Source organism: Larus michahellis, chromosome 2 (genome assembly GCF_964199755.1).
Source record: "Larus michahellis chromosome 2, bLarMic1.1, whole genome shotgun sequence".
Lineage (NCBI taxonomy): Eukaryota > Metazoa > Chordata > Aves > Charadriiformes > Laridae > Larus > Larus michahellis.
The window spans coordinates 5,466,369-5,493,673 of record NC_133897.1 but is presented as its reverse complement, the minus strand read 5'-3'; the positions used below and the strand labels follow the sequence as shown (position 1 = coordinate 5,493,673).

General features: G+C 41.8%; 1 protein-coding gene across 3 annotated transcripts in view; it reads right to left on the bottom strand.

Moving 5' to 3' along the window:
- The window catches only part of CRHR2 (corticotropin releasing hormone receptor 2), a 168,019-nt gene that overhangs the window by 114,701 nt on the left and 26,013 nt on the right, over positions 1–27,305 (bottom strand). Inside the window, exons 1-2 of one of the 3 annotated variants that reach the window (XM_074574000.1) lie at positions 1,618–1,715; positions 765–884 (exon numbers count right to left, since the gene is read on the bottom strand). Coding sequence is in view for 2 of the 3 variants with exons in the window: in XM_074573999.1 (XP_074430100.1) it covers positions 765–884; positions 1,016–1,133 (238 nt within the window). In the remaining variant the exon portion in view is untranslated. Of the gene's footprint in view, positions 1–764; positions 885–1,015; positions 1,548–1,617; positions 1,716–27,305 lie in introns of those variants that run through there. The other 2 variants (XM_074573999.1, XM_074573998.1) reach the window with 2 other exon arrangements.

The window sequence follows — 27,305 nt, the reverse complement described above, 5'->3', positions numbered from 1 at the left end:
TTTGAACAGTATTGACAGATAAGGAAAAGGAAATGAGTGCCTGGGTCCGACAGCCTGAATAACAAATTTTTAGTGAGTCATCGTGATTGTTTACCTCTAAGACTAAAGCATCAGTTCCAAGAGATTTCTAAGGAGCCCCCATACTCTCTTGCTTTGAATATTATTCGCCTCTTGATATCCTCTACTGTTTCCCTTGCAGTAAGGATGCAGCCACACCAGCCTCATAAGCCAACCGCTGATGAAGTTACTAAACAGATTCCAGACCTCAGCCTTATGTTTGTTGGGTACAACTTCCAGCCCAGTTTGTCCCCCTGTTCACACAGACAGATCTCAAAGGGAGATCTTTTCAAAATACAGCTCTTAGGCGTTAAGACTAAGTACTTCACAACTCAAAGGTTCTTTAATTATCCAACTGGCTGAAGCACTGCTACAAATACTTTCAGCTACACATATCTACACATGAACAAACACACAAAGCACAGTATACCGTCCTTAGATTGCAGAGGGTATCTTTCCCCAGATCTACCTAAATACACTGCAGTAAAGAGGAATCAATGTCCAAAAGTCTCTGCTTTTGAGAAATCTGCATCATTCCAGGCAGGAATTTTAAATATACAGGCTGGAATGTAGAGGAAATGTTGATTCCCAGGCTAACACTTTTTTTCTTTTTTTTTTTTTTTTTTTAATGGAAAATATATTTTGGGTCTCCCCAGGCGCTTTCTCAACACCAGATCTGAGGGAGAAGGAAAGGAGTTTGTACTTACTTGTGGTGTTGTATTTGATCCCATTGAAGAACTCCGGGCAGGGTCTCTCTACTAGTTCCCCCGCAGAGGTTCTGGGCCAGCAGGTCCCGATCTGATCAGTGGTGGCATTGCAGTACGGACCTTTTGCGTTAAAAAAGGAGACAGAAAGGGAAAAAGAAGCAGTTGAGAAAGCACAAAAGCGACACACTTTGCATCACAAAGCAAACGGAATCTTAGCTTTTCCGAGCCCCTCGCTAGGTAATGTTTCCTACCATCAAAGCCCAGGAAAGGGATAGAGGAACTCTCTAAAAAAGTCTCTTGTAAACGATCCAGGAGGCTGCAGTTGACATCAAATTCTTCTAAGATGAACTGAGATATGGTCACATCCATTATTCCCCTCGGGACTGCTGGACTGGATCAGACTCCTTCCCCCTTTTCTGTTGTGGTTTGGGTTTTTTTGTTTGGGTTTTTTTGTTGTTTTTTTTTTGTTCACTCTCCGTTCTTCCTTCCTGGAAACAAACGAACATCAAGCTGCGGACACCCTGCAATCTCGTGCGTGTGTGAGCTTCTCTTCCTCCCAGCGTGCTGACAACTTGGCTGAGAGTCTGCGTCTGGCTGTGCAGTTCAATCCTCCAGGCTCTTCTTTGCTTTAAAACAGCGGCTCGGGAACCAATGGGATCACGCTGAGCCCAGAGTAAGGGGTTTGCGTCTCTTCGCCAGCTTCCCTGGTCTAGCAGCTCTCCAATGCCGCCTCACATTGCCAGACTGTTGTATTGCTTTCTCTCCCTCCCTCTTCTCTCTCTCTCTCTCACACACACACACGCACAGTTTTATTGTTAGCTTCGGGGATGAGCACTTTTGCAAAAATACTCACCGCAAATTAGAGCCAGGGAGGAAAAGAAAAACCATCAGACGAACATAACTCCTCTGGCTTTTTTGTGAAGCAAAGCAATTCCTGCCGTTACTGTGTGGAACTGAGGATTAGCAGAGATGCTTGGAGAGGGAGGGGGAAGAAGGGACCCAGTCCTGTAGATGCAGTGCTGCATCAGGCCTTGAGAAAGAAGAGAGATAATAAAAGCTGGGATGAGGGAAATGATCTGACAGAAAGGAGGCATCAGAACAAAGGAATCTAGAATAATGAGCCAGAGGAGAGGCAAAGTGGGGAGACTGAGATCAGGGTTGAGAAAAGAGAGATCAGCCTGGGAAAAGTAAGGCACAGAGAAAACATGTCTTTCAGCCCCTCTTGCAGGTGGGATGGGATGGACAGTTTAGTAGGACAAGGCACCGAGAGCAGAGTAGAGCTTTGGAGAGAAGGACGGATCATTCTGGGGACGAGGAAGAAAAGAGACGCCATGGTCTTATTTTCCAGTGGTAGGAGGAAGCAAGCCTTTCAGAAAGGATGAGCACCCAGACTGATCCAGGAAGCAGGAGGAGAAGCCTCTAAGCAAGGAAACCATGACATGGGGAGAGAGGGAAAAGCAAAGGGTTTGACAAACTGAGATTCTTGTGGAACAGGATGAGAAGGCTCTGGACAAGGGTGAAGATGAGAAGATTGGAGCGAGCTGCCCCAGATGTTAGGTCACCTTTTGGGAAATCGAAGTTCAGTAAAATGGGAACTAGGTGAAATTCTGCACTTTGGGACAAGCTGGAGAGCAGCTTAGACCAAACCAGCCTTGCTGACTTGCTACATCAGGATATGAGTAAATCTTTATGAAAAAGTGGCAAAAACTTGGTAAGGAGGATCATGGATCCAGAAGGATATTAGGAAGCAAACAGAAAACTGACTTGTAAGGGAGAAAAGCAAGACAAGTACGCATGCTAGTAGCAGAGATGAATGCAGAAACAGAAGGTAAGGACAACACAGAAGCTTTGAAAGAAAAAAAGGGATCCATAAATGAGCTCCTGTTTACAGTCTGTGTTCACAGCTTTAGATCAGACATGGTGCTTACACCGAGTTCAATGCAATGTTACAGGACTTCTGATAACATCTGTCTCCCACCCTGCAATGGCCTCTGGACTTTCCCTTTACTCGTATTTAAGATTGAAGGGCTTCATTCTTTACTCTTCAAGGACCAAAAGCGGTGTGTTATCCAAAGAAAGGAAAAAGAAAAAAAAATCACTGGGTTAGAAAGGCAAATAAATTAACAACATGCAGTGATGAGAGAATTAGCCAGAAAGCTATTTTGCCATCTGGGAATCTGGAGATTTTTTAAGATTTTCAGATTGCAATGGGGGGGGAGAGGGGAGGAAGTGTCATCGTGGTTTTGGGATGAGCACTTTTGTTTTAAATATGTCAAAACTCACAAAAATAACAAGTGTCCTAACTCTCTAGGCAGCATGATATCCTGAGGCAAATGAATGCAACTCTCTGTTTCTCTTTCTGGGGCGACGATCTCCTTCCCAAGTTAATGTTCCCAAAATTGCAACCCTTCTTGAGAAATCCGCATTTCAACAAATCGACCCTTGTCAACACCACCAGATCTCTTTGTCCCACACATGTCTAATCACAAAAAGCAGGAGACAAAATTTCTTTAGCATCATTCACACAATATGACCACGACCAACATACTGGTTGCCTTTAAACAGGGCTCTCAAGTGGTAATGTGAACTTTTCATTTCAAAACTGTTCTTTGTAGTGGTTAACATTAAGTCGTTAAGATTCCCTCTGTCTGGATCTAGTCAATTCCTGACCATAACAATTTGACTCATTTCATATGAAAATGTTGCGTTTTATAAAAGAAGAAAATCCAATTAAACGACAGATTGACAGAAATATTGTAGCTGCTGACACTGCAGATTGTCTGCTGATGCAGTACCCCTCCATGATGCATTTGGTACAGGTAACTACTAGATCTTGCCAGGCAGCAGGGAGCAGAGATGGGCCTCAGGAATCACCAAGCACCCAAAGAAAGCTAGTAATTGCACTTGCCATGAAAAAAAGCTTTGCCACCTTGAAAGTGGGCTTGTTCCTATGTGGTGGTATTCCTTGTTTTTTTCGGGTGCATATGCAAGATGTGCACAACCAATCTATGTGAGAACATCTGAATATGCAAGGTTATGGAAGTGAAGAAGACAGACAAATAAACAAAGAAAAAAATGAGAGGTCACAGTCTCATCTTCCACTGGTAGGAGGAAGCAAGCATTTCAGAAAGGATGAGCACCCAGACTGATCCAGGAAGCAGGAGGAGAAGCCTCTAAGCAAGGAAACCATGACACGGCTTAGTAAGCTTCTTATGCAGAAGAGATACTGGAAAGTGATCTGCAGCTCTTCTAGTAAGGGAATGAGCTCTGCTCATAAATGGGGTACGATATTCCCGGTAATGGAAATCTTTGTATGCCAGCCCTTGCACCACTGTTACACAGTTTGTTTTCTCAATCTCCAACCCAACCCACTCCACAGTTGGTAGAATTAGCCAGAGGGTATCTGGCCAATTAGTTTGCCCTACTAATAGTGACTAACAAGGATGACATTGTGCTGTTCAACCAGCAACACCAAAACTCAGCTCTATTCAGACTCAGGCAGCCAACATACGTGTTTGTGTGGGGTGGCAATACCTCCAGGACCAGCTGACTGCTCCTTGGTCATGTCTGCTAGAGCCACCTCTTCTTCTCAGACACTTGACCTCTACAAAATCAAGAGACCGCTCAAGATGGGTATTGGGAAAAAAACAAAAAAAAAGGAAAAAGGAAAAAAAAAAGAAAGAAAACACACCAGTTCTCTCCTCATTTCCCTTCCTCAGAGAAAGAAAAGACCACTATACCTCATCCAGCCTTCTTTTCCCACTACAGTGACTGTTTTATCGCCCAGGTTCCCTACCCATTGCTGTGAAGAGCTCATGCCCTCCAGGCACAATAGCCACCCATCTCTTCTGGTATGCAACACAAAGCTTAGGACAAGAAATGCACATCATTCATCAAACAACCTGGTTACATGGATACCCTTCTTACTTCAGTGCCATTGGCTTTCAGGAATTTACATCACCAATATGGAAGTATCACACAGAGTCATGGTCCCAGTATTGGCTCTTTAGGTCTCTTTCTTTTAACCAAAGTAAAACCACATCGATGCTCATCATCTAACATTATAAATTGGTCTGTTAACACAGCCATGGGTCTGTGTTTGGAGCGTGAGACAAGCAAGAGAGCTACATACCCAAACAACAGATTCGATAGGGCACTGTGGTCTGCAGAGCAAGTAGAGTGCCTTCTGGTTGAACCTCACTTCTGTCTGGCACTTATGGAGTTAACGTAGGTTCATGTGAACTGCCATAAACACTTTGTGGTGTTTACTACATCCTCACTGAGGCAGAGACTCAGGTAAATTCCAAAGAAAGGATTCCCTACCCTGCTTTCAATGGAAAAATGGCAGAGAGAAAGATGAAGGAGAAGGAAGAGGAGAAAGAAACACCTCTCTCATTTGTAGAAATAAAGTCTTTAAATCCCTAACGGACAATCAATGGGCAGAATTAAGCTTGATGGCAGAAATACAGGGTTATCAACTAATTGCTCATACAGCCCAGCTGCTCTAGTTTGGAGTTTAGCATCAACCTCTGCATTTGTCTACCTCTACCTTTTTGTTACCTTTTAATATGAGGCAGGAGGGTTTCAAATAGCACAATAAGCTTTTTCTCATCTCTCCTTTTTGTTGTTTGAAAAATGTCCCCCAGTAATCGTTAATTATTGCAATGACCTTTCAGCATCTGACTTTAAAGTTAGTGGGACTATTCAGCTAGGTAAGGAATGCAAGACCATATGCTTTAAGGAAGGTACTAATCTACCAGAGTGGCTGCTGGACCATAAACCTGAAGTCCCTCCTTCTCAACATGCACTGCAAAACTGATTTGACTCCATTTTCAATGCAGTGACAACATGACCATTACCTGGTAAAACATTTACCTTTCCTTCTCGTTCCAGGTATGGCAGCAATTTTCAGAGTGGAACAGGACAGATTCGTACCATATGGAGCAAGACAGTTCAAGCGGCAAAAGAGATTGATGACAGCTTCACAGACAGTACACCTCTAGAACTACCACAGGGATGTCATATATGGCTGTCTTCTGTGCCACACCATGCCACGGCTTCTCACAATGAATTATACTCTGCTACATGAACGGACTGTTAAAGAAAACCACTTCTCAAATTTCGTACTACACTTCTAATCAAAATCTGGTCCTTACTGCATGGACTTGAGATCTACACAGAATGTGCCGAGTTGCAAATCGTTGTATGTGGAGAGGAATATCAGACACAGACAAATACAGATCTTTGTTTCAGTTGATAGACTCATTTGTTAGAAACAAGAGACATCCTTTATTGCCACAAATGAAGTATGACTGTAGTGAGCAAAGATAAAATTCAAAAATTCAGGTCTGTGGTGATGAATCTTTGCAGCTTCATTGATGTTAGAAAATATTTACTGTGGGTGTAAAAAGATTCAGCAGCATAAATAATAAATGGCTCGTAGTTACACATTAATATATTTCTTTCAGCACATTAATACACTTGTCATTCTTTACAGCTATAAAACCTGTACAAGTGAATCACGTTACATGAGATAAATGATGAGACATTGCAGGGACATTATAAGACCACACAAAAGAACCAACCTTGACACATTCATAAAGTGCCAATGTTATTTTTTTAAAGTGAGGTGTTTTGGATGAATGTGCAGAACACCATCTACCATATTAGAGCACAGAAACATTCACTCCAGAATAACAGTGATTTTATACACAGCCAAACTCAGGGTCAGTGCTTCACAGACATACAAGAACAGAAAGGACCAATTTTATACATTTATTTACGCCTGGCAAAGGCCTGGTCCTCTGTTTACAGCATAAGCAAATAAAATAAATTTTAAAAAAGGGTATTAGGTCACATCTGAACAAATGATGACCATGACAATGTGTCTCATTAGTCCCACTTTCTTCCTCTTATGTACAATGGGACCGTTGCCAAATACGATGTATAGAATCAGAGGTCTTGCCCTGCTCTCCTCCTTACAACACAAGATTTCTTGTGGCTTAATTCAGGCCATGCCAGTCGAGCTTTTGCTCTCCCTGCCTCCCACTCTGCTTCATTGTGCTGACGGTCAGTGCACGCTGGGAAGATCCGAGTAGTCATCCCATATTGTCTTAAGCTGGGAGGATGCACAGAAAGCAAAGGTAGAGGGTAATAAAATGTTCAGAAGTAAATCCCCCATTTCCTCTGAAAACACACAGACACTCTTCATGATAACTGACTTTGAAACATCCTACAGCCCAGAAAACAGAGAACAAGGTAGAAATAACATATGATCATAGAATCATAGAATGGTTAGAGTTGGAAGGGACCTTAAAGATCATCTAGTTCCAAAACCTCTGCCATGAGCAGGGACACCTTCAGCTAGACCAGGTTGCTCAGATCATGTTGCCCAGTATCCCATCTCTGGCAATGACCAAAATCAGATGCTTCAAAAAATGATTTAGCCCACCAACAAAACCAGCCTGCTCCAAATTGCCATGTTCTAATTACTAGGGCATCCTAAACAACCTTAACGCATGCAGTAAGAGAATTAATTCTTTGGATTATGGGTCTTGCCTTCATTGTGCAGCATACAGCATTGTAGCTACAGTATTGTAACTCATAGTTTTAAACCATCCAGCTCATATCTGCTTGTGTTTTTCAGAAGCATCAGTGGCCTGGCTTTGAGATTGTGGGCTAGTGGCTTATGTACTCCTTTGGGCATCTCTGCCCAACCCAGGTGCAAAATCTGAGACTCATAACACTGCAGAGCTGCCAGCTCTCAGGCTGAGATTCCTTTGACTCTCTGCTTTTCATGAGGTATCTAAGCTGCCATTATAGCCAAGGAGGATCTAGATTTTAGTTCAGCTGCCCAAAAATACATGTCCAGCACGATCTGAGACACTCTAGCATATCTGAGGCTTGCACATGAGGCTGGCAGATAACCACTAGTCCTAGGGAAGAACTACCCCTTCTAAAGCAGCAGATGGAGGCCGAGTATTTTGTCTTCAAGCATCTCAAATGTTCTGGGACACCTGTATCTAAGCAACCAAATAGAGACTTAGATATCTATTGATTCTAAGGGCTGACCAGATCTCTCTTGAAGATATGTACGCATGGGCCCATAATCTTGAAGACTTAATCTGCCTTCCAGCTAGCAGGACAATATCAGTTCACACGGCTGTTCTAAATCCCCAGAAGTGCCTCACCATTGCCAAGCTCAACAAAGCAACAATAGCAAATTTTCTAATAAACACTTGGTCTTCTAGTATGTACGTCCACTCAGGCTACTGGATATTAGACTGAGGAAAAACTGGACCTTCCACAGAGCAGAAGAAGCCCACCATCAGCATGTCACTAGGGAGAGTCTTTCTCTATTATTACTTAGCTTTATCTTAGGTAATAGATTTTTATTCCTTGGGTTACCAAACTTGACTCCTTCATAAATGTGGTAAACCTCCTAAAACACAAACAAACAAAGCGTAGCACAAGTAGTAGGCTTGTAGAGCAAGTGAAGCTTTCCTGACAATTCTCTTCTCTTGGTTGAACTGTTATGCTTATTCTCTCAGAGAGGAAACAAATTCTGGATGTGTCACGTCTCTTATGGTAACTCCAGTGCAGATGTCTCCAGATGTGCCAATCAACCTAGGTTTCTTTTGCAGCCAATGGAAAGAAATAGGAACTTTTGTAATGCAATTCACCTGATCTATTGTAATCATCTATGTTAGGATGAGATTGATTTCACCCTCAGCTTCATCCAGTACCCTGAGTAGATCTCTGTTGTCTGTCAGAGGAACACATAACAACTTGGACTGGTGTAAATGTCTGCATTTAGTCAAGGGAATCCCATTCCAGATGCCTGGAACAAAGATCATTGCTTGCTGAGCTCTTCCCCACTGGCCTGCAGCACCTCTGTCCCCTAGAATATTTGGCAACTGTGATCCCATGAATTTGGCCCTATCATTTCATGAGAGATCAAACAAAAATATTTTAAATTAAACACATCATGAATAAAGATGAGACTAAAAATTTCCTGTTATGATACGACTATCACAATTGTAGCAACATATCATTATGTTTAGAGATTCCATGTCTTAAATTTACTGTAATTATTTACAAGAGGAAGCCAATACAATACAAACTGTATAATAGATTTGCATCTGTCTGCTAGCCAGCTGATTATTATAAGGACTCCAGGACAGTCAGCAACCACAAGAGAAAATGTCTGGAAATTCAGTGGAAGAAATCACGAGCATCCAAACTTCGGGAAGTGAGACCAGTAGTTCTCAAGAGCATCATTCTGTAACAGATAGTGAGGTAGGGTCCAGTCATACTAGACAGAAGCTGGAATAATTAGGCATAAAAATGGATTATCACAATATTATTAGGGTCATGATAACTGAGTAAAAAGACCCTAATGACCCCCTGATTTGTGATTTGCAAAGCACTTTCAAAGTGCTACCATATGAGACTGCAGACCCAGAAAAACAGAATGGATGGAAGGACATGATCTCTGTAGCATTAGTTTTTGCCTGCATCTGGAATCAGCGACCCTTGCTATCTACATAGTTTTGGATACCTCCTGGGATAACAAATCCATCTACCTCCATTTTAGATCTCTTCCCTAGCTTGGCTCACTACCTTTTGACCTGTGTGTTACAGGGTACCGCAGGTCTTGCATAAGCATAGGCCGGATATTTGAGAGGTCCATAGTAGCAATGGGATTCATCTCATCTAATTTCAGCCATCTAAAATTTGGGTGTCTAGACTAAGCCAGGTATCTAGGCTCTCCAACAGCCTCCAGGGAAATGGCCACTTTCAGAGAATGATGATTCATTTAATTTGGAGACAAATAACATCAATAACAATTTGGAGACAAATGATTTCAAGTTCGTAACTCTTAGATATTCTACTTAGTAGGACGTAATTCAGCCCAAGAGATGGTTAGATACACTTGTATTTTAGATAGAGCTCTCTCCTGACAACACATTGCATATCTGAGATGGATATTGGAGCTCTAGATACATGTTAGGCATAAATTGAAGAGCACAAATAATGCAGTGCAGCACAGTTTCAAAGCAGAAACAAAAATGCCTACATTAAGCTATCTTCAAAAGATAAATTATGTTAACTACTGTTCATAGATATGGTTTGAGAGGGAAGAATTCCACTGAAGCCAGAGAGATGTCTCCATTTCATTGAGCCTTGTGTACTATGAATTGTGTCGGGGAACTCTACTGTACACAAACGCACTCATGCTCACATACTCACTCATTGCATGCTACGTAACAGAAAAATGCTGTTAGATAATTTAGGTGACACAGCTTAAAATATTGTGTAAAAAGAAGTCCTGCTCACATTACAGTGACACACTCTAAAATACTAAAAAATATGCATTAGGCTTATCATTAGTTTTTTGGTTTTTTTCCTAAGCGTGTCCATCGTGGGCAGATACGTTCTTTGGTAAAGGCTGTTTCCTTGTTCAAAGTCAGGCTCTTTGGTGCTTAAACATTGCCAAACTTTAAACCCACACTTAACTTTCACTGACTTCAGGAATTAAGGAGGAGTTTGAGCGACTGGGTAAACAGAGGTAATTTGTTGAACTAGGACTTAAATGCTGCTTTGGTTAAAATGCACACATATTTGTTCAAATATTATGTTTTGCCTTGAATTTTATTCATCTTGTATAAAGGTTATACAATGTTGTTATTCTGAAACACACATTTTGAGCCACCTGTAAACTGACTGTGTCCATTTTATGTGTGAGAACTTTCACAGTAAGAATAAACATTGGAAAACAGTTTAAAGCCTCAAAACCAATGTTTTTCTGTTCTTATCAAGTGTTTAGATAGGGAGAGCTCAATCTATAACTGGTTACATCAGCACTGGTTACAGTGGACTTTTACAAAAGCCAAGGATCAGTCCCCAAGAATTCAATGTAAAACAGTTGAAGACTGAAATAAGCATCAACATTAAAATAGATTTATTTCAGCATAGATGTAAAATACATGTAACTGTCATCAAGTAAAATAAAATAGCTGATATTGTGATAGATATTTTAATAACAGGTGCAGCAAAAAATTAATCCTGAGAAGTGTGGCACTTCCAATATACTTGACAGCACAGCTGGGTTTCTTTTCCCATGATGTGTTAATCTGTTTTGTATTTGGTAAACTGCACATCTCACCCCAATGAATATTAAAGAAAGAGTTTTGGGAAAACATGTAACATTCTGATTAACTATTTTGTCATTCATACGCTCTCACACTCAATTGCAAAGAGAAGATAACTTTTCAACTTACTGCTAAGCAAGTGCTGCTTCTGTTATGGAATCATCAAATTTCCTCATTAACCTTTCAAAATCTCCTACCTCCAACCAGCGTAGCCATTCATGATGTTGCTAACTGGCAGTTATCATAAGTAGGTGTCAAACTCTGCAGACTGATGCCTGGAAAAGATACTCTTTTTCAGCACTTCTTCCCTGCCTCCGCTTAAAAAACCATCAGAATCATTATTTACAGCAATATTGCATGCAACAAGCACCTGGTCATCTCAACTTTGCCTTTGGAGGCTATTTAATGAAGAAATAATTATTTTTTGTGACGAAATTTTTCTGCGGTTGTTGCAGTTTGAATACTAATTATTACTACAGTGATTTCATTTTGATTTCCTGTGAAGTTCTTGAATATAAAACCTATTAGTTTAGCCCAAAAGTTTTTTTTCCCCTTCATGCAAATAGCCCCTCCTAGACAGAAATGACGAAAGAATAAATATATGCTATATCATTCAGGGATATATAGAGCGCTTGTCCAGTGCTGTGGAATTCTTCTGGATCAAGGGACCAACGTAAGCAGGATATAAGTCATCCCTAACAGGACTGGAAGCTACTACCTTTGAAATACATAGCACATATTTCTTCCCCTAGTTTCTAGACTTGTTTGGCTCACTGCCAGACGAACGCTGAATTTTTTTTTTTCTTTCTTGGCCACTGGAGGGCTCTCCTAATTCTCCATTACTGCAAAAGAAACACTTGATTGAGTTTAAAAACATTATAAAAGAAAATCTGTTTATAGCTACCTGAATGCAAAAAAAACAACAACCAGAACAGGAGAGGTCACTGGTTCATACAAAGATCTGCACATGGACAAAATGCATTTTAATGCCCCTTCTTCTTTAACAGCAATAATGTCAGTACAGTTAAGAGATGAATTTCACTGAAACGAATATTCCCTTTTACACACAAGATTATCAACTGCACAAGAGATTACAGGTTTGAGATGGACAGCAAAGTCTGCCCTCATCGCCCATTCCTGCCCATACCACACCGTTGCACTCTGAAATCACTGCACGACTCAATTCATTTTTGCAGTAAGTGTGCTTCCAGACCTCTGTCATCTGATTTCCAACTTATTTCCCCACCTCGAGAGCAATTCCCCTGGTTCAATTTGCTCCTGATGGAAACACTGATGGATCAATCATTTTATCCTTTGCACATTAATGCTGCTCCCGTGGAAAGAGGAGATCATGTAAGGCTTTCCATTCCCTTCTAGGGAGAGGCACGCTACGTCCACGCTGCCAGGAGTACTTACAGACTATTGCCAATTGAGAATTTCTGACAAAGTGTTTTTATTTTATGGTGGTTTTTTTTTTTTTTAATATTATTATTTTTTTGGTCAAAAGGACTGAGTTAGTTAAAACTAAATTGTCTTGTGGAAACAGAGCAGTTTTTTAAATCTTTTCTTAGGGCAGTATTTCCAGTGCCAAAATAAGAGACAGCTTTGATCACCCCAGAATAATAATTTGGGATGGACTTTCCCTTGTGATGAGGGAAAACCAGCTGTAGGGTCCTGTTTCACTCAGTTTTGCTCCACACCTTTGTCACTCACTGCTCAGACAAACTCTAATCAAAATCTCTTCTCTCTTTTCCCTGAGCCCACTAAAGTGGACTTCATTTACATGCAGAGAGTACAGCGGCTTTCACAGGCCTCATGGGAAGATGTCCGCCCACCTCCAGAATGACACCATCTCGCATAAACAGTCCTGAATGTGACCATTTTATCCCAGATTCTTTGAGACACTCTACCACAAATAGAAAAACTACCTAGGATAATGGGCAAATGGATTTTCTTGGCCTCTGTGACTCTGCTTCTGTCTTTGAATACAAGATTAGCTAGTTGGGCTGGAACACCTTAGGGGTCATTTAAATTACACTTTAATAATTTGGTCTGAATTCCATGGGATTTTTATTTTGACAGGTGACAGAAAATGTAGACAGGAGAAGAAAAAAGGTGTAAAATCTGGAGCAGGAGTTTACATCAGCTTCGTGGACTTTTTTGAAATCTGCAGTTTCCTGAATGAAGTAAATGGTTGGGATCCTTAAATTTTAGATGTTGATTAGCTTATCCTAAAGGCCTTTATGATATCATTGATGTATTACAGTTAATAATCGTATTTCTGTGCGTGGACCTGCATTAGGTCACCTGCAAACACAGCTTGGAGGCTCCAGATGAGAACACCCTGACCATGCGGATGTGCAGTGGTCTCTGCCTGCGAGCTGACCACCTGGCCAGGCACAGCTCATTATAAAGCTCAGATTTAAATCAGATGAATGTATAAATGCTACAACACTAGCAATTGCTTATAGGAGGAGCCTGAGGTGTCTGACTTAATTGCAGCTGTCTACACTATGCATATCTAAAGTTAGGAGAGCCGAATTCTTTTTCCACCTCTGATTATGAGCAAAGGTAATTCCTCCAGTACAGTCCTGTGAGTTTAACATTAAAATTCTAGTCCTCACTGAAATCAATAGCTGAGTGTTCCTCCACACCAAGAAAGCCATGGTTTCATTTGAAATAACTGATTGTTTTGTGGAGATGCAAGAACAGCCCATTTTACCCTCTTCAGCTAAAAAAGAATAACCTCCTTATAAGAATCTTATGAGAATAAGAAGTAATTTTTGCTTTTTAGAAGAAAACACCACTCTTCTTCAGAAGAATTATAGTAGTTTTTATGGATTATGTTCCCAAAAAGTCTTTTCTGGATGCAAAATGTGTAGAAAATATAAACCAAGTAGTCCATAAAAGAATTGATAGACGGGCATTACTCAGACCAGTTCTCTGAGCAGATGATGCAGATGGGATCATTTGTCTTGGTTTAATAGTCTATAGAGTAGCTGTTGGTGGCAGAGAAATCTCTACCTTCCCTTAAAAGTCAAGAGGGATCTAGTCAGTGCAGTCAGTGGACTCTACAGGATGATTCCTGTCACCGTAAAGAAGATACTTAAATTGGGTCAGATAAATTGGCTTCTAAAAGTCTCTCTTTCTTAACATTAACTATAAAGGCAACCTGGGCTGACCCGCTCACTGGGACTTGTCTGTACTATAAATGTCTGAACTTAGGGACAGGAACCCCATCTGTAGGGAAAATAAAAGAAAAATCAGGCCTAGAAAATCTTTCCTCTAAAAATAGCCTCAATTTGTGGAGAGCTGAACACTTCCACTGGGGCTTTGCTTTTGTTTTCATTTTTTTGTACAATTTTCCATGATGATCTTTATTATGGCTACATACGAATCCTGTTCCTAGTGTGTCTTTATTTAATGAATAATTGGTTTTCACCAACCAATAGCACCAAGAAAGAGAAAAGTGAACAATGAATTGCAAATAACTTCCACAGTTTTACTCACATATGATTCAAACAGCATGACTTTGGCTTTTTAACCTCTAAAACTAGCCATCATTAAATTTGGGGCCTCCTGACGGATAGGCCTCGACAAACCAGACAACAGAACTAGCGCCAAGAGATCAAGCGCAGTTTTTCATTCTATTGGTATGTGTAGCTGTGTGCTGCTCCCCAAAATAACTATGAGGGTCTTTGAAATAGGAAGTCCTCGTGCAGATAATTACCTATATTGCAGAAGAATTAGTGTTCTTCATAGGAATTTGCAGAGACCAGACTAAAATGATTTAATCCAGCTGACAACTGTTCATGCCTGACTCTGGACACGGGCAGAATGAAAAGGTGTCTTGAATTCGCCTTTATTGTGTTCAGTGCTTGTAGCACTGGGTTAGAGCAGGCTGCACACCTCTCATGTGAGACCGAACTTTGTGTGATTTGCTTTAAACCTAAGGTTAATTGAATTTGGAAACGACGTTGTCTCATGCTACAACCCATCCCAGTAAAACACAGGGTGTGAAAGCCAAACCGGGAGCTGCCGTCTTGATACACAGGGTTAAACCCGAGGCAGCTGGACCCACTGTCTGCTTCTACGCCATGAGCTAAATGGCTGTAACTGCACATCACAAATTCATGGCCTGTGATCAAGCACGCGGGAGGCTGTAACTAACCACCTGAATAACGCCACCAAAACAGCCTATTTTACCCCCATTTTCTGGACCCAGTAGGAGTCGAACTGCTCAGCACTAAGAGCTCAGCATTGCTGGAGAAATGCCAGATTCATACAAAGCACTCAAAAAACGTACAGCTACTGCAAACTGATGAGTTTGGGGATTTTCTGCTGAATAGATTCCATTGCATAGAAAACAGATTTTTATTTTTCAGAGTTTACACTTTTACTGTTAATACATCAGTTCGGGACTGATGTAATTTTAAGAGCAGTAGTTAAGAGCAGAAAATCTCGTTGAAGCCCATGCTTTCCAGAATAAATACGAAGAGAAGGAAGGAGGCAAACATGCAACTATAAACACTTACTGTTTAAAGGATAAAAAACTCTTCCTTTCTGAGCACATTGAGATCTGCAGAGTGTTTATCCCAAGAGACATGCTGATCTGATTAAGCTGCTAGATGCTATCATAATAAGAAAATGAATAGTAACAATAACAATATGATTTATAACCACAAGGCAGATTTTGAGTTTTCATTTCTGAGATTAGAAGTGTGCCAGAAAATGAGAACTTATTGGTCTCCTAAAAGCTTTCATTAATGGGCTGAAACAGGAAAAATAAAGGAAAAACTATTATTCTAAAAAGCAGCTGGGAATCTATGTACACAGAGTGTACATGGATTTGCAGAGTGAGGCATAGAAAATTAAGGTTTCTAAAACAGAGCTGGTAACTTTCTATTTATGTCCAGCAGAGGACTACGGATGCCTCCATGGATCCATTCATTTTATCCTGTGATTTGCTCCTAATGGCAACTCTCCCTCTGGAGGTACCTGTTTCTGTACCACCGTACCACTGACTGTACCACTGACTGTACCACTGGTCTGTGAAGACTAGCACCTAGTTCAGAGGTAGAGAGACACTTGGGTGAACTCTACCTCTCCGGGGGTAGGACCAGGGGTTTGGAGAATAAGCCTTATGAGGGTAGGACCTGGGGGTGTTGGTCGACTGCCAGCTGAATATGAGCCAGCAGTGTGCCCAGGTGGCCAAGAAGGCCAACAGCATCCTAGCCTCTATCAGGAACGGTGTGGTGAGTAGCACTAGGGAAGTGATCGTCCCCCTGTACTTGGCACTGGTGAGGCCACACCTCGAGTACTGTGTCCAGTTTTGGGCCCCTCACCACAAAGAAGACACTGAGGTGCTGGAGTGGGTCCAGAAAAGGGCAACGAAGCTGGTGAGGGGTCTGGAGAATAAGTCTTATGAGGAGCGGCTGAGGGAGCTGGGGGTGTTCAGTCTGGAGAACAGGAGGCTGAGGGGAGACCTTATCGTTCTGTACAACTACATGAAAGGGGGGTGTAAAGAGGTTGGGGTCAATCTCTTCTCCCAAGTGACAGGTGATAGGATAAGAGGAAATGGCCTCAAGTTGTGCCAGGGGAGGTTTTGGTTGGATATTAGGAAAAATTTCTTCACCAAAAGGGTTATCAAGCATTAGAATGGGCTGCCCATGGAAGCGGTTGAGGCACCATCCCTGGAGGTATTTAAAAGACAGGTAGACATAATGCTTAGAGATATGATTTAGTGATGTTTTTTGTCAGAGTTAGGTTGATGGTTGGACTAGATGGTCTGAAAGGTCCCTTCCAACCTAGGCGATTCTATGATTCTCCAGGAAAGCAAAGTGTTTTGAGCAAGGCCCCAACAGGCCAGAAACAGACCTGATCTTTCAGAAGAAATAGACCCAGATCTTTCCTGTCCTTGTTCAATTACCTACAGGTCATTCTCTCTCCTTCAGATATCACGTGTCCTCCTCTCCCAGCTGCACCGACGTTGTGTTTATACTGTGACTCAAATTGTCCTTTTCTCTACTGATAAAAGAAGGATTTTGTAAAGTTTTCAAAGAAGCCTATCTGCACTTTAACAACAATTTCAATTCTCATAAGCCAAAAGCATGAATAGCCCCTACCTTTGTGACCCCAAGCGGAAGTAAATGTTCCTGAACTACATAATCTACACTAGAGTGTGCTGATGATAAAAAATAGGATCTTTTCACCATTAAAGTAGATTCCTTCATTATGAATCATTGAAAATGATCTTCAGGGGTACACAAATTGTGGAAGCAGGACAGAAGCCTATAGCAATGGAAAAGAAATGTTACATATCAAGTAGCAAGTGATAGGATGAGAGGAAATGGCCTCAAGTTGTGCCAGGGGAGGCTTAGATTGGATATTAGGAAAAATTTCTTCACCGAAAGGGTTATCAAGCATTGGAACAGGCTCCTCACCATCCCTGGAGGTATTTAAAAGACATGTAGATGTAGCATTTAGGGACATGGTTTAGTTGTGGACTTGGCAGTGCCAGGTTAATGGTTGGACTTGATGATCTTAAAGGTCTTTTCCGACCCAAATGATTCTGCGATTCTGTGTTTCTATGATTCTATGATCATTGTTAGAAATGCATTTGCCACTCTCCCTAATTGAACCCCGTAGTTCTTCAGAACAGCATTTTCCTTGGATAATTACTATTCAGTTTATGAGAGAAACACAAAAAAATGCAGGCCAAAGGCTACAAAAAGAAAATGTTTATGATACCTTAATAGCACTGCGATCAATGTAAGCAGAGAAAAGGCCTGATTGTACAAACAAGCGGGGTAGAATTAATCTCACCTAATTTCAGGCATCCACAGTGGAGGCTTAGTTTTATCCTACTTATTTTAAAGTGTGGAAATGTCTGAATTTACTCAGACAAGCCTCTCCCTTCATTTTCTATTTTGGTATAACTTAAATTGATTTGAATGAGGTCCGTTTCATTTGTGGATTTAACGTAATTTTTTTAATAGACAGATTTTCCAAATGTGTCAAAGTTTTTAACTTGTCAAAAGAAAACATTTTCATTTATGTAAATCCAGATTATTTTTTTTCCTTCATGAAAATTAAGCACATTCCTAACGTCAAAATATGTATGATTCGGAGTTCAAAGGAATATTGAGGGAAAACATTCACCCTGTTACAAATGGTACTGGGAGTCAGCAGGTTTCTCCTCTGGGATGTGTCTAGAGCAGAACTGGTGAGCTCCAGAGGAAATTCCACCACCCACTAATGCCCGATGGATGCGTGGAAATGAAAAGCCCATCAGATTATTAGTGATCCCCCCGAGGGTTATTTGGGTTTTGCTCCATATATTTTATACTCTTACTGCACTCAGCTGTCAACAGACCAGTCAACTACTGAAAAATATATGTGGTCAATCATGATAAGATTAGCACCGACTGAGAAGTTTCCATCTCTCCTGAGACCTAACAAAGGACCATCAGCTAAAATGGGAAGCAAACTGGCTTTGCCTAAATCAGTTTCAGCACATAAAAAAGGAGGAGAGGGAGGAAATACCTTCTTAAAAATGGGCTGTGATAACAAGTACTTATCTGACTGTACCCTAAGTAAAACATCTTACTGCTTTTCTTCCAGGCTAATGTTTGGGTTCTTTTAATAAAAAAATTAGCCAGTTAAGTGAGGTCTTTTTTATCTTTTCAGAAGGTTTTAATGCACTTGAAAGTAGTTTCCACAATATTTTCAAAACCTTATAAAGTAAAAATCCTCCTAAAAGTAAATTTTGGTTTATTCTTACCTAGACATCTACTAGAAATCAGAAGTACTAAGATTTTAAGTTTGGGGTTTTTTTATTTATTTTTTATTAAGTTTGCTTTTGCCTATGGGAAACTTTAAATTTTCATTGCCTTAAGAATTTGTGTTGGGAATTGCTAAAGAGACAGGAATAGTAAATGTTCTGACGGTAGTTATATTTAGTGTTTGGGAACACCTTAGTACATTAGGGGAACTGAAAGAAAAGGCATTGAATCTAGGTGCATACTCACACTACTGGCTTTATATTGCTTTTCTGCTACTATGTGTTGTTATTTTTAATCTAGGTCACATTTAGAAATTAATTTACTAACAAGATCATGTTTAAGTGCTTCTTGACATCTTTAAAGAGTGTCTCTTATTAAATACTTCGCCATGCTAACATTTACTGAAAATACTGCTTTTCTAGATGTACGAAAAGATTTCGGATTTAAACTGTGACCTTGACCCAGCATCCAATAAACACAAATATAAGTTTTGAAAGCACTTTTTTTTTTTAAATGTTGTTTGTAATATCCCATGACAATTGCTTCTCCATTAAGTATTAAACCAATGATCTTGTGCAGAAATGGCAGCAGGAGAAGAAAATCTGAACATCTTCCAGATATCCACCCCAGACCTGATTTTAAGAACAAAGCCCAGCTCTAGACCATGCTCTAACTCATCTCCATTGCCCCTATGTTTCGAACAGCTCGGCAGGCTCAGGAAGGTGGATAAGGACTGGTGGGGACTTCCAGACAACTGCAACAACGAAGATGGAGAGGAGGATCTGTGGGTCCAAAGAGAAGGATGGAGTGAGAGATGTCCTATATCTCAGGAGTTTGTGAAGGAGCAGGAAGAAAGAGGAGCGAGTAGAGGAAGAGCCTGGAGAAGAGGGGAAAGATATCTAGTCTGTCTCTCCCCCAACTTCTAAGCCCCTTCCTATGCAGTGAAATTTCCAAATTAGCAGTGACTCTCTACCCTCTCTGGTCTCTATCAGAAACCAGCTCAGCCAAATCTTTTCATGTGCAAGGAGCAGCAAATTTATTTCACTACAGGAAATCACAATCACACAATCTAAAATAATAAAGTACAGCTATGCAACACACGCAGAAGCTACAGAGTTGTGAGGGACAAGGATTCTTATCTGCAACCAGACACTGTCTCATGACTACTCCTGATTTCAAAAAATAAATAAAGAGGAAAGCACTGGGAAGGAGGAAGTGAAACAATGCTGACTTGAAATTAGTCAACATGATAATTCAACCTGGGAAAGAAAAACATTGCTTCCCCACACAATGTCTTTGTCAGCACTTAGCTAATGGGTCCACGTCTCCTCCACTCCCTGGTAACTCAGCTGGAGAGGGCAAAGGGTACTAATGACAAAGCAGAACTGCTATTGTGACCAGCAGAAGGAGGGAGGTGATTGTCCCCCTGTACTCAGCACTGGTGAGGCCACACCTTGAGTATTGTGTCCAGTTCTGGGCACCTCAATACGAGAGAGATATTGAGGTGCTGGAGCGAGGGCAGAGGAGGGCAACGAAGCTGGTGAAGGGCCTGGAGAGTAAATCTGATGAGGAGCGATTGAAGGAGCTGGGACTGTGTAGTTTGAGGAAGAGGAGGCTGAGGGGAGACCTCCTCACTCTCTACAACTACTTGAAAGGACATGGTAGAGAGGTTGGTGCTGGTCTCTTCTCACAGGTAATTAGCGATAGAACAAGAGGGAACGGGTTCAAGCTGCAGCAGGGTAGGTTTAGGCTGGACATTAGGAAAAAATTCTTCACAGAAAGAGTGGTCAGACACTGGAATAGGCTACCCAGGGAGGTGGTGGAGTCACCATCTCTGAATGTGTTTAAGACTCATTTAGATGTGGTGTTAGGGCACATGGTGTAAGGGAGAACTTTCTAGAGTGGAGTTGATGGTTGGACTCGATGATGCCAAGGGTCTTTTCCAACCTAAATGATTCTATGATTCTATGATTCTATTTGCAAGGTGTAATGCAATCATGTGCCAAAGGTCAAATAAAAAAAATAACAACTGAAAACAATAAATGTTTTAAATTTAGCCATGAAAATAATAAAGAAAGCAAAGGAGAATAAAAGCACGTGGAGAAATATTCCAATACCTGAAGCCAGAGGTGATGGCACTCCAAGATGGAGTCTGCTGGCCGCCACTGAAGCATGAGAAGCACTCATGAGAAAAGAATGAATGAATGCTTTGAACTAAATGATGGTGATAATGAGACTGAATGTTTATGGGTAAGAACCAGGGGCAGGGCTAACAAGGCGGATATCGCAGTAGGAGTCTGTTATAGACCGCCCAATCAGGATGAGGAGGCAGGTGAAATATTCTATAAACGGCTGGGAGAAGTCTCAAGATTGCGAGCTCTCGTCCTCATGGGGGACTTCAATTTGCTGGACATCTGCTGGGAATACAATACAGCAGGGAGGGAACAGTCTAGAAGGTTCCTGGAATGTACTGGGGATAACTTCCTGACACAGCTAGTGAGAGAGCCAACTAGGGAAGGTGCCCTGCTGGATCTGTTGTTTGTAAACAGGGAAGGTCTTGTGGGGGATGTGAAGGTTGGAGGCTGTCTCGGGAACAGTGACCATGAAATGATAGAGTTTTCAATTCTGCGAGAAGCAAGGAGAGGGGTCAGCAGAACTGCTACCTTGGACTTCCGGAGGGCGGACTTTGGGCTTTTCAGGAGCCTGGTTGACAAAGTCCCCTGGGAGACAGTCCTCCAGGGCAAAGGAGCCCAGGAAGCCTGGATGATTTTCAAGAAAGGAAGTCTTAAAGGCGCAGGAGCAGGCTGTCCCCATGTGCCAGAAGACAAGCCGTCGGGGAAAAAGGCCGGCCTGGCTAAACAGGGACCTAGTGTTGCAACTTCGGGAAAAAAAGAGGATCTATGGCCTCTGGAAGGAAGGGCAGGCCACTCAAGAGGACTACAAAGAGGTAGTGAAGCTATGTAGGGAAAAAATCAGGAGGGCCAAAGCCCAGCTGGAACTAAACCTGGCTTCTGTTGTCAAGGACAACAAAAAAAGTTTCTATAAATATATTAGCAATAAGAAGAGGACTAAGGATTATCTTTGTCCTCTAGTAGATGGGGCCGGCAACATAGTGACCAAGGACGAGGAAAAGGCTGAGGTACTTAATGAAGTCTTTGCCTCAGTCTTCAGCAGTAGGACCAGTTGTTCCCTGAGTACCCAGACCCCTGAGCTAGAAGACAGGGATGGGGAGCAGAATGAAGCCCCTGTAATCCAAAAGGAAAAGGTGAGGGACCTGCTTCAGCACCTGGAGGTGCACAAATCCATGGGGCCGGATGGGATCCACCCAAGGGTATTGAAAGAGCTGGCGGAAGTGCTTGCCAGGCCACTTTGCATGATTTATGAGCAGTCCTGGACAACCGGGGAGGTCCCAGCTGACTGGAGGTTAGCAAATGTGACACCCATCCACAAGAAGGGCCGGAAGGAGGATCCGGGGAGCTACAGGCCAGTCAGTCTGACCTCGGTGCCTGGGAAGGTCATGGAACAGATCCTCCTCAGTGCCATTACACGGCACATGCAGGAGAACAGGGTGATCAGGCCCAGTCAGCATGGGTTTGTGAAGGGCAGGTCATGCCTATCAAACCTAATATCCTTCAATGATAAGGTGACCCACTTAGTGGATGAGGGAAAAGCTGTGGATGTTATCTACTTGGATTTTTGCAAAGCTTTTGACACTGTTTCCCACAGCATTCTCCTGGAGAAACTGGCTGCTCATGGCCTGGACAGGTGTACTCTTCGCTGGGTAAAAAACTGGCTGGATGGCCGTGCCCAGAGAGTGGTGGTAAATGGAGTTAAATCCAGTTGGTGTCCAGTCACAAGTGGTGTCCCCCAGGGTTCGGTGCTGGGGCCGGTTCTCTTTAATATCTTTATCAATGATCTGGATGAAGGGATCGAATGCACCCTCAGTAAGATCGCAGATGACACTAAATTGGGCGGGCGTGTTGATCTGCTTGAGGGTAGGTTGGCTCTGCAGAGGGATCTGGACAGGCTGGACCGATGGGCTGAGACCAATGGTATGAGGTTCAACAAGGCCAAGTGCCGGGTCCTGCACTTGGGTCACAACAACCCCATGCAGCGCTACAGGATTGGGGCAGAGTGGCTCGAAAGCAGCCCGGCAGAAAAGGACTTGGGAGTGTTGGTTGATAGCCGGCTGAATATGAGCCAGCAGTGTGCCCAGGTGGCCAAGAAGGCCAACAGCCTAGCTTGTATCAGGAATAGTGTCGTGAGCCGGACTAGGGAAGTGATCATCCCCCTGTACTCGGCACTGGTGAGGCCCCACCTCGAGTACTGCGTTCAGTTTTGGGCCCCTCGCTACAAGAGGGACATTGAGGTGTTGGAGCGTGTCCAAAGAAGGGCTACAAAGCTGGTGAGGGGTCTGGAGGACAAACCTTATGAAGAACGACTGAGGGAGCTGGGGTTGTTTAGCCTGGAGAAGAGGAGGCTGAGGGGAGACCTTATCACCCTCTACAACTACCTGAAAGGAGGTTGTAGAGAGATGGGGGCTGACCTCTTCTCCCTGGTGACAAGTGATAGGACGAGAGGAAACGGGTTCAAGTTACGTCAGGGGAGGTTTAGATTGGATATTAGGAAACATTTTTTCACTGAAAGGGTTATTAAACATTGGAATAGGCTGCCCAGGGAGGTGGTGGATTCACCGTCCCTGGAGGTGTTTAAAAAAAGGGTAGATGGGGCACGTAGGGACATGGTTTAGAAGTGGCTTTTGTCAGGGTAGGTTAAAGGTTGGACTTGATGATCTTAAAGGTCCCTTCCAACCTCAGCAATTCTATGATTCTATGATTCTAAGAAAGTTTGGCCCACACTGTTGCTTATGAGGGAGCAGAATTGAGCTCCCACGTTTGCACAAAGCACTTGGCCCAACAGCAAATGACCTGCCAAGAATGGAGTGTAGAAGGTGAAGGAAACCCATGATTCAGATGGCATTGACATGAAGAGAAATAAAAAAGGAGCTTAAGAATGCAGCACTTCTGGTGCTTATTAACAGACACTCTGAGATATTCCAGGAACAAAAGTGCTGTATATACCAAAGGCTGTCATGGTAACAAGGCTAGCAGCATTTTTGTCTCATTAAATTCTATAATTGCATGTGTTGAGGTGTTTGGCCACATATCTCTCCAACATAAATCCCACAGCTGACCCCCTCTTAGGCTTTGTGCCAGAATTACCTGCAATAGTTCACTGGGGTCCTTCAGGACCAGAGTGACTCAACAGCTTTCTTTAACTCAGGCCACTTGGCCTGTGTTTCAGTTTTCTCCTGTCAGTGGTTTTTCATGTGTTTGAGAATTTCCAGCTACTGTTCAAAGCCACCTTTGTACATTAGATGAAGGCTGGACATGATCAGGTAAGATTTCTGTAGTTGATGGCTTGCCCACATCATTATTCTCTTCCGTGACAGTCTTGTCTAGATTGATCATTATTTAATTAAGCTAATATATTTATCCAATAAACACACCGACAAACGTGACAATTCAGAGCATCCATCAGTAGCATTTACATATCAGTCAAGAGCTGTATACATGGAATAGAGAAAGAGGACAGGAATTTTTATCATGCTGACCACCTTACCCTTGCTACTTACAAACGCAAACCTTTTAAACACCATCAGGTCTTTTGGGGACTCGCATGGCATCAAGGTGTTTCTACAGCACATAACATGCCAGCCGCTGTCAGTGTCAAGCTGACATGTATATACCTTGTTTTCTCTACATCAAAATATGCAAGTACCACATTTCACAAGGGAAGAGAGTAGTTATCAGAGCATGGGGCAGAAAGACAGGAATTTCAAATCTACTTCTAGCCAATGCTGTGATCTTGGGCAAGTTATCTCCCTTGCCCTTACCTGTGTTTCCAATAGGCACTGAATAATTATTCATTGTGAACACCTGTGCACTCCCTTCCTCAAAAACATTACTTCTATGCCCTGGAACTTCACACCAGCCACTGAATTCCCAATTTAATCCCCTACTTTTCTATGGAGTTATAACTGTGAGTTTCACCTTTGGGCCTCCAAGATTTCTGAAGAAGATCAAATGAAAATACCAACACATAACAGCTCCAGCTAAAAGCAAGAGCAGTTACATCATTCAATTAGAAAGTTCTTATGTTGCGTGTGAGCTTGCAAGGTTACTATGGAATATTTAAAACTCTTGTGATGCAAAAATGTCAGCTGCTTGCTCTTAATTGCTATGTTTTCAGTACCAATCCTGTACCACAGGCAGGCTGCAGAGCGAGAACATCTCACGTTCTAATATTCCTCCAGTGATTGGCTTTGAATTCTTGGCAAATCATTTAACTTTCCACCATATATAAAACAGAGATTAAAATATCCACTCCTCAATTTCCATGGAATCTGTAAGAACATTTTTGCTATTAATTTTTTAAATTTTAAACTATGGAAAGCTAACCAGAACAAAATATTCCTGTTTGTTGTAACACTGGGAACAAGAAGTAACTGAAAATGGTGGACTTAAAGTAAAATAATCCATAACATTCAGGCCTCCTGATATGAGATGAAGAGTTAAGAAGTGCTCCGAAATCTGCAATGCAGATCAAAAATCAAGTATTCTTTGCTTGTTTCATCCGTGGACTATGGGACTGCAGAAAAACAATGTAATAGATACTGTTTAATGCTGCATACATTTTTCCTCAACTGTGTGTCTTCTCAAATAAAATGGACACATTTATTTCATTTTCTTGTGGATGTTGATGAAATTCTAATGGTTATAATACAAAAATAGAAAGCATAATCATTTCTACTGTGCGTGTTTCCATTGATGCCCCTGAGCTCTTTGTCTCCCTGTTGAAAATGGTCATATAATCGCATCCTCCAGGTTAGGGAAATAGTAGCCAAAAGTTTAATAACATATATAACTATATTTATTTTTATTTTCATTGTATAAAAAAATCATTGCATTTTTTAAAAAGTACATATACTGGGTGAATTTCTGTATCACTTATCTCAGAGATTTGTATTCTAACTAGCATAAAAAGCTATTTTATAGCAACCTGGAGAACTATATCTTTTCTGCTAATAAGAGTTTTACATTTGGATCTGAGAAGGCTTCATAAGAAATTAAGGAAAAGAAGAACAGTAATCAATCTAAACAACATGAAAGAACACCAGCCTGGTCTGACTGAATTGGGCAGTCTCTCACAAGCAGAAATAACAAGTACTTTAGGTGGCAACTGTGGCATTTAAAATAGCATGTCCCCCCTCTGAAACTCAAGACTTTTAAAACCCCTAGGAGAAACAGGGGAAAAAAAGTGGTGAGCATATATAGATGTATATATTTTTATACATATACATATATGTATATTAAAACACCCACAACGAATTGCTCAGATAAGAAGCCACCCATCTTAGCCAGAAATCTTGGTTTTTGCTTGCTAGTACAAATTTCAAAGACCTGGTGCCCACTGAAGTGTGGCTACACATTGAGAAATCATTGAAAGATTTCATTTCCAAGTTTACAGAGATGAACTCACAAGCAGTCTCCTTGAGAAAATTAATACTAAAATTGCAACTGTATCTCCCTTCTGATATTAACTCTTTCCCCTTTATTTACACAGAAGGCAGAAAGTAATAGTCTTCCACATTGCTGCTAAATCACCTCAGGGATACTTTCAAAGAAAGAGAAGGTTCTTAGGAGTATGATTAATTTCCTGTAAGTCTAGATATTGCAAAGTAGAAATCTGCAGCTGAGTGGGCCTTAGGCTGCCTCTACACCCAATGATAAAATAGGCTTGTTAAAAATACCAGAACAGCACTATTGGTTCTGACTAAAGGTCCGCCTACTACATCTTCCTGTCTTGAGTGGATGCTTAGGGACGAACACAGGAACAGGAGACACATAAGCACTCTCCCAGTCTCCATTCATCCCAGAGGACTTCCTGAACAGGACGAGGTTTCTCTGGTATGGTAAACCTCCGTGCATTTAACAGTGTGAGCAGTCAAGAGGTTAGCTTCTAAATGCTTGGGCCTTACGTAGCAGGGAAATCTGAACAAGATGGAGTTTCAAGAGGATGAAGACAGAGCCTTGCAATGGTACAGTTCCTGATGGTGTTCTTTAGAGGGTTTTGGGGAGGACAAGCAAATCCACAGATAGGCTAGGGTTTTTTTACAGCACTGCTATTTAGAGTAATGAAATCCAATTCCTGTAGGACGTTAATGGAATTGAGATCACAGAATCACAGAATTGCCTAGGTTGGAAGGGACCTTTCAGATCACCTAGTCCGACCATCAACCTAACTCTGATAAAAAACCTCACTAAACCATATCTTTAAGCACCATGTCTACCTGTGTTTTAAATAATTCCAGGGATGGTGCCTGAACCACTTCCCTGGGCAGCCTGTTCCAATGCTTGATAACCCTTTCAGTGTAAAAATTTCTCCCAATATCCAGTCTAAACCTCCCCCGGCGCAACTTGAGGCCGCTTCCTCTTGTCCTATCGCCTGTTACTTGGGAGAAGAGACCGACCCCCACCTCATCACGTTTACACCTTTAGGAATCTGTTTCTCATTTGTCTCTTTCTCTTAGCTATGGCTAT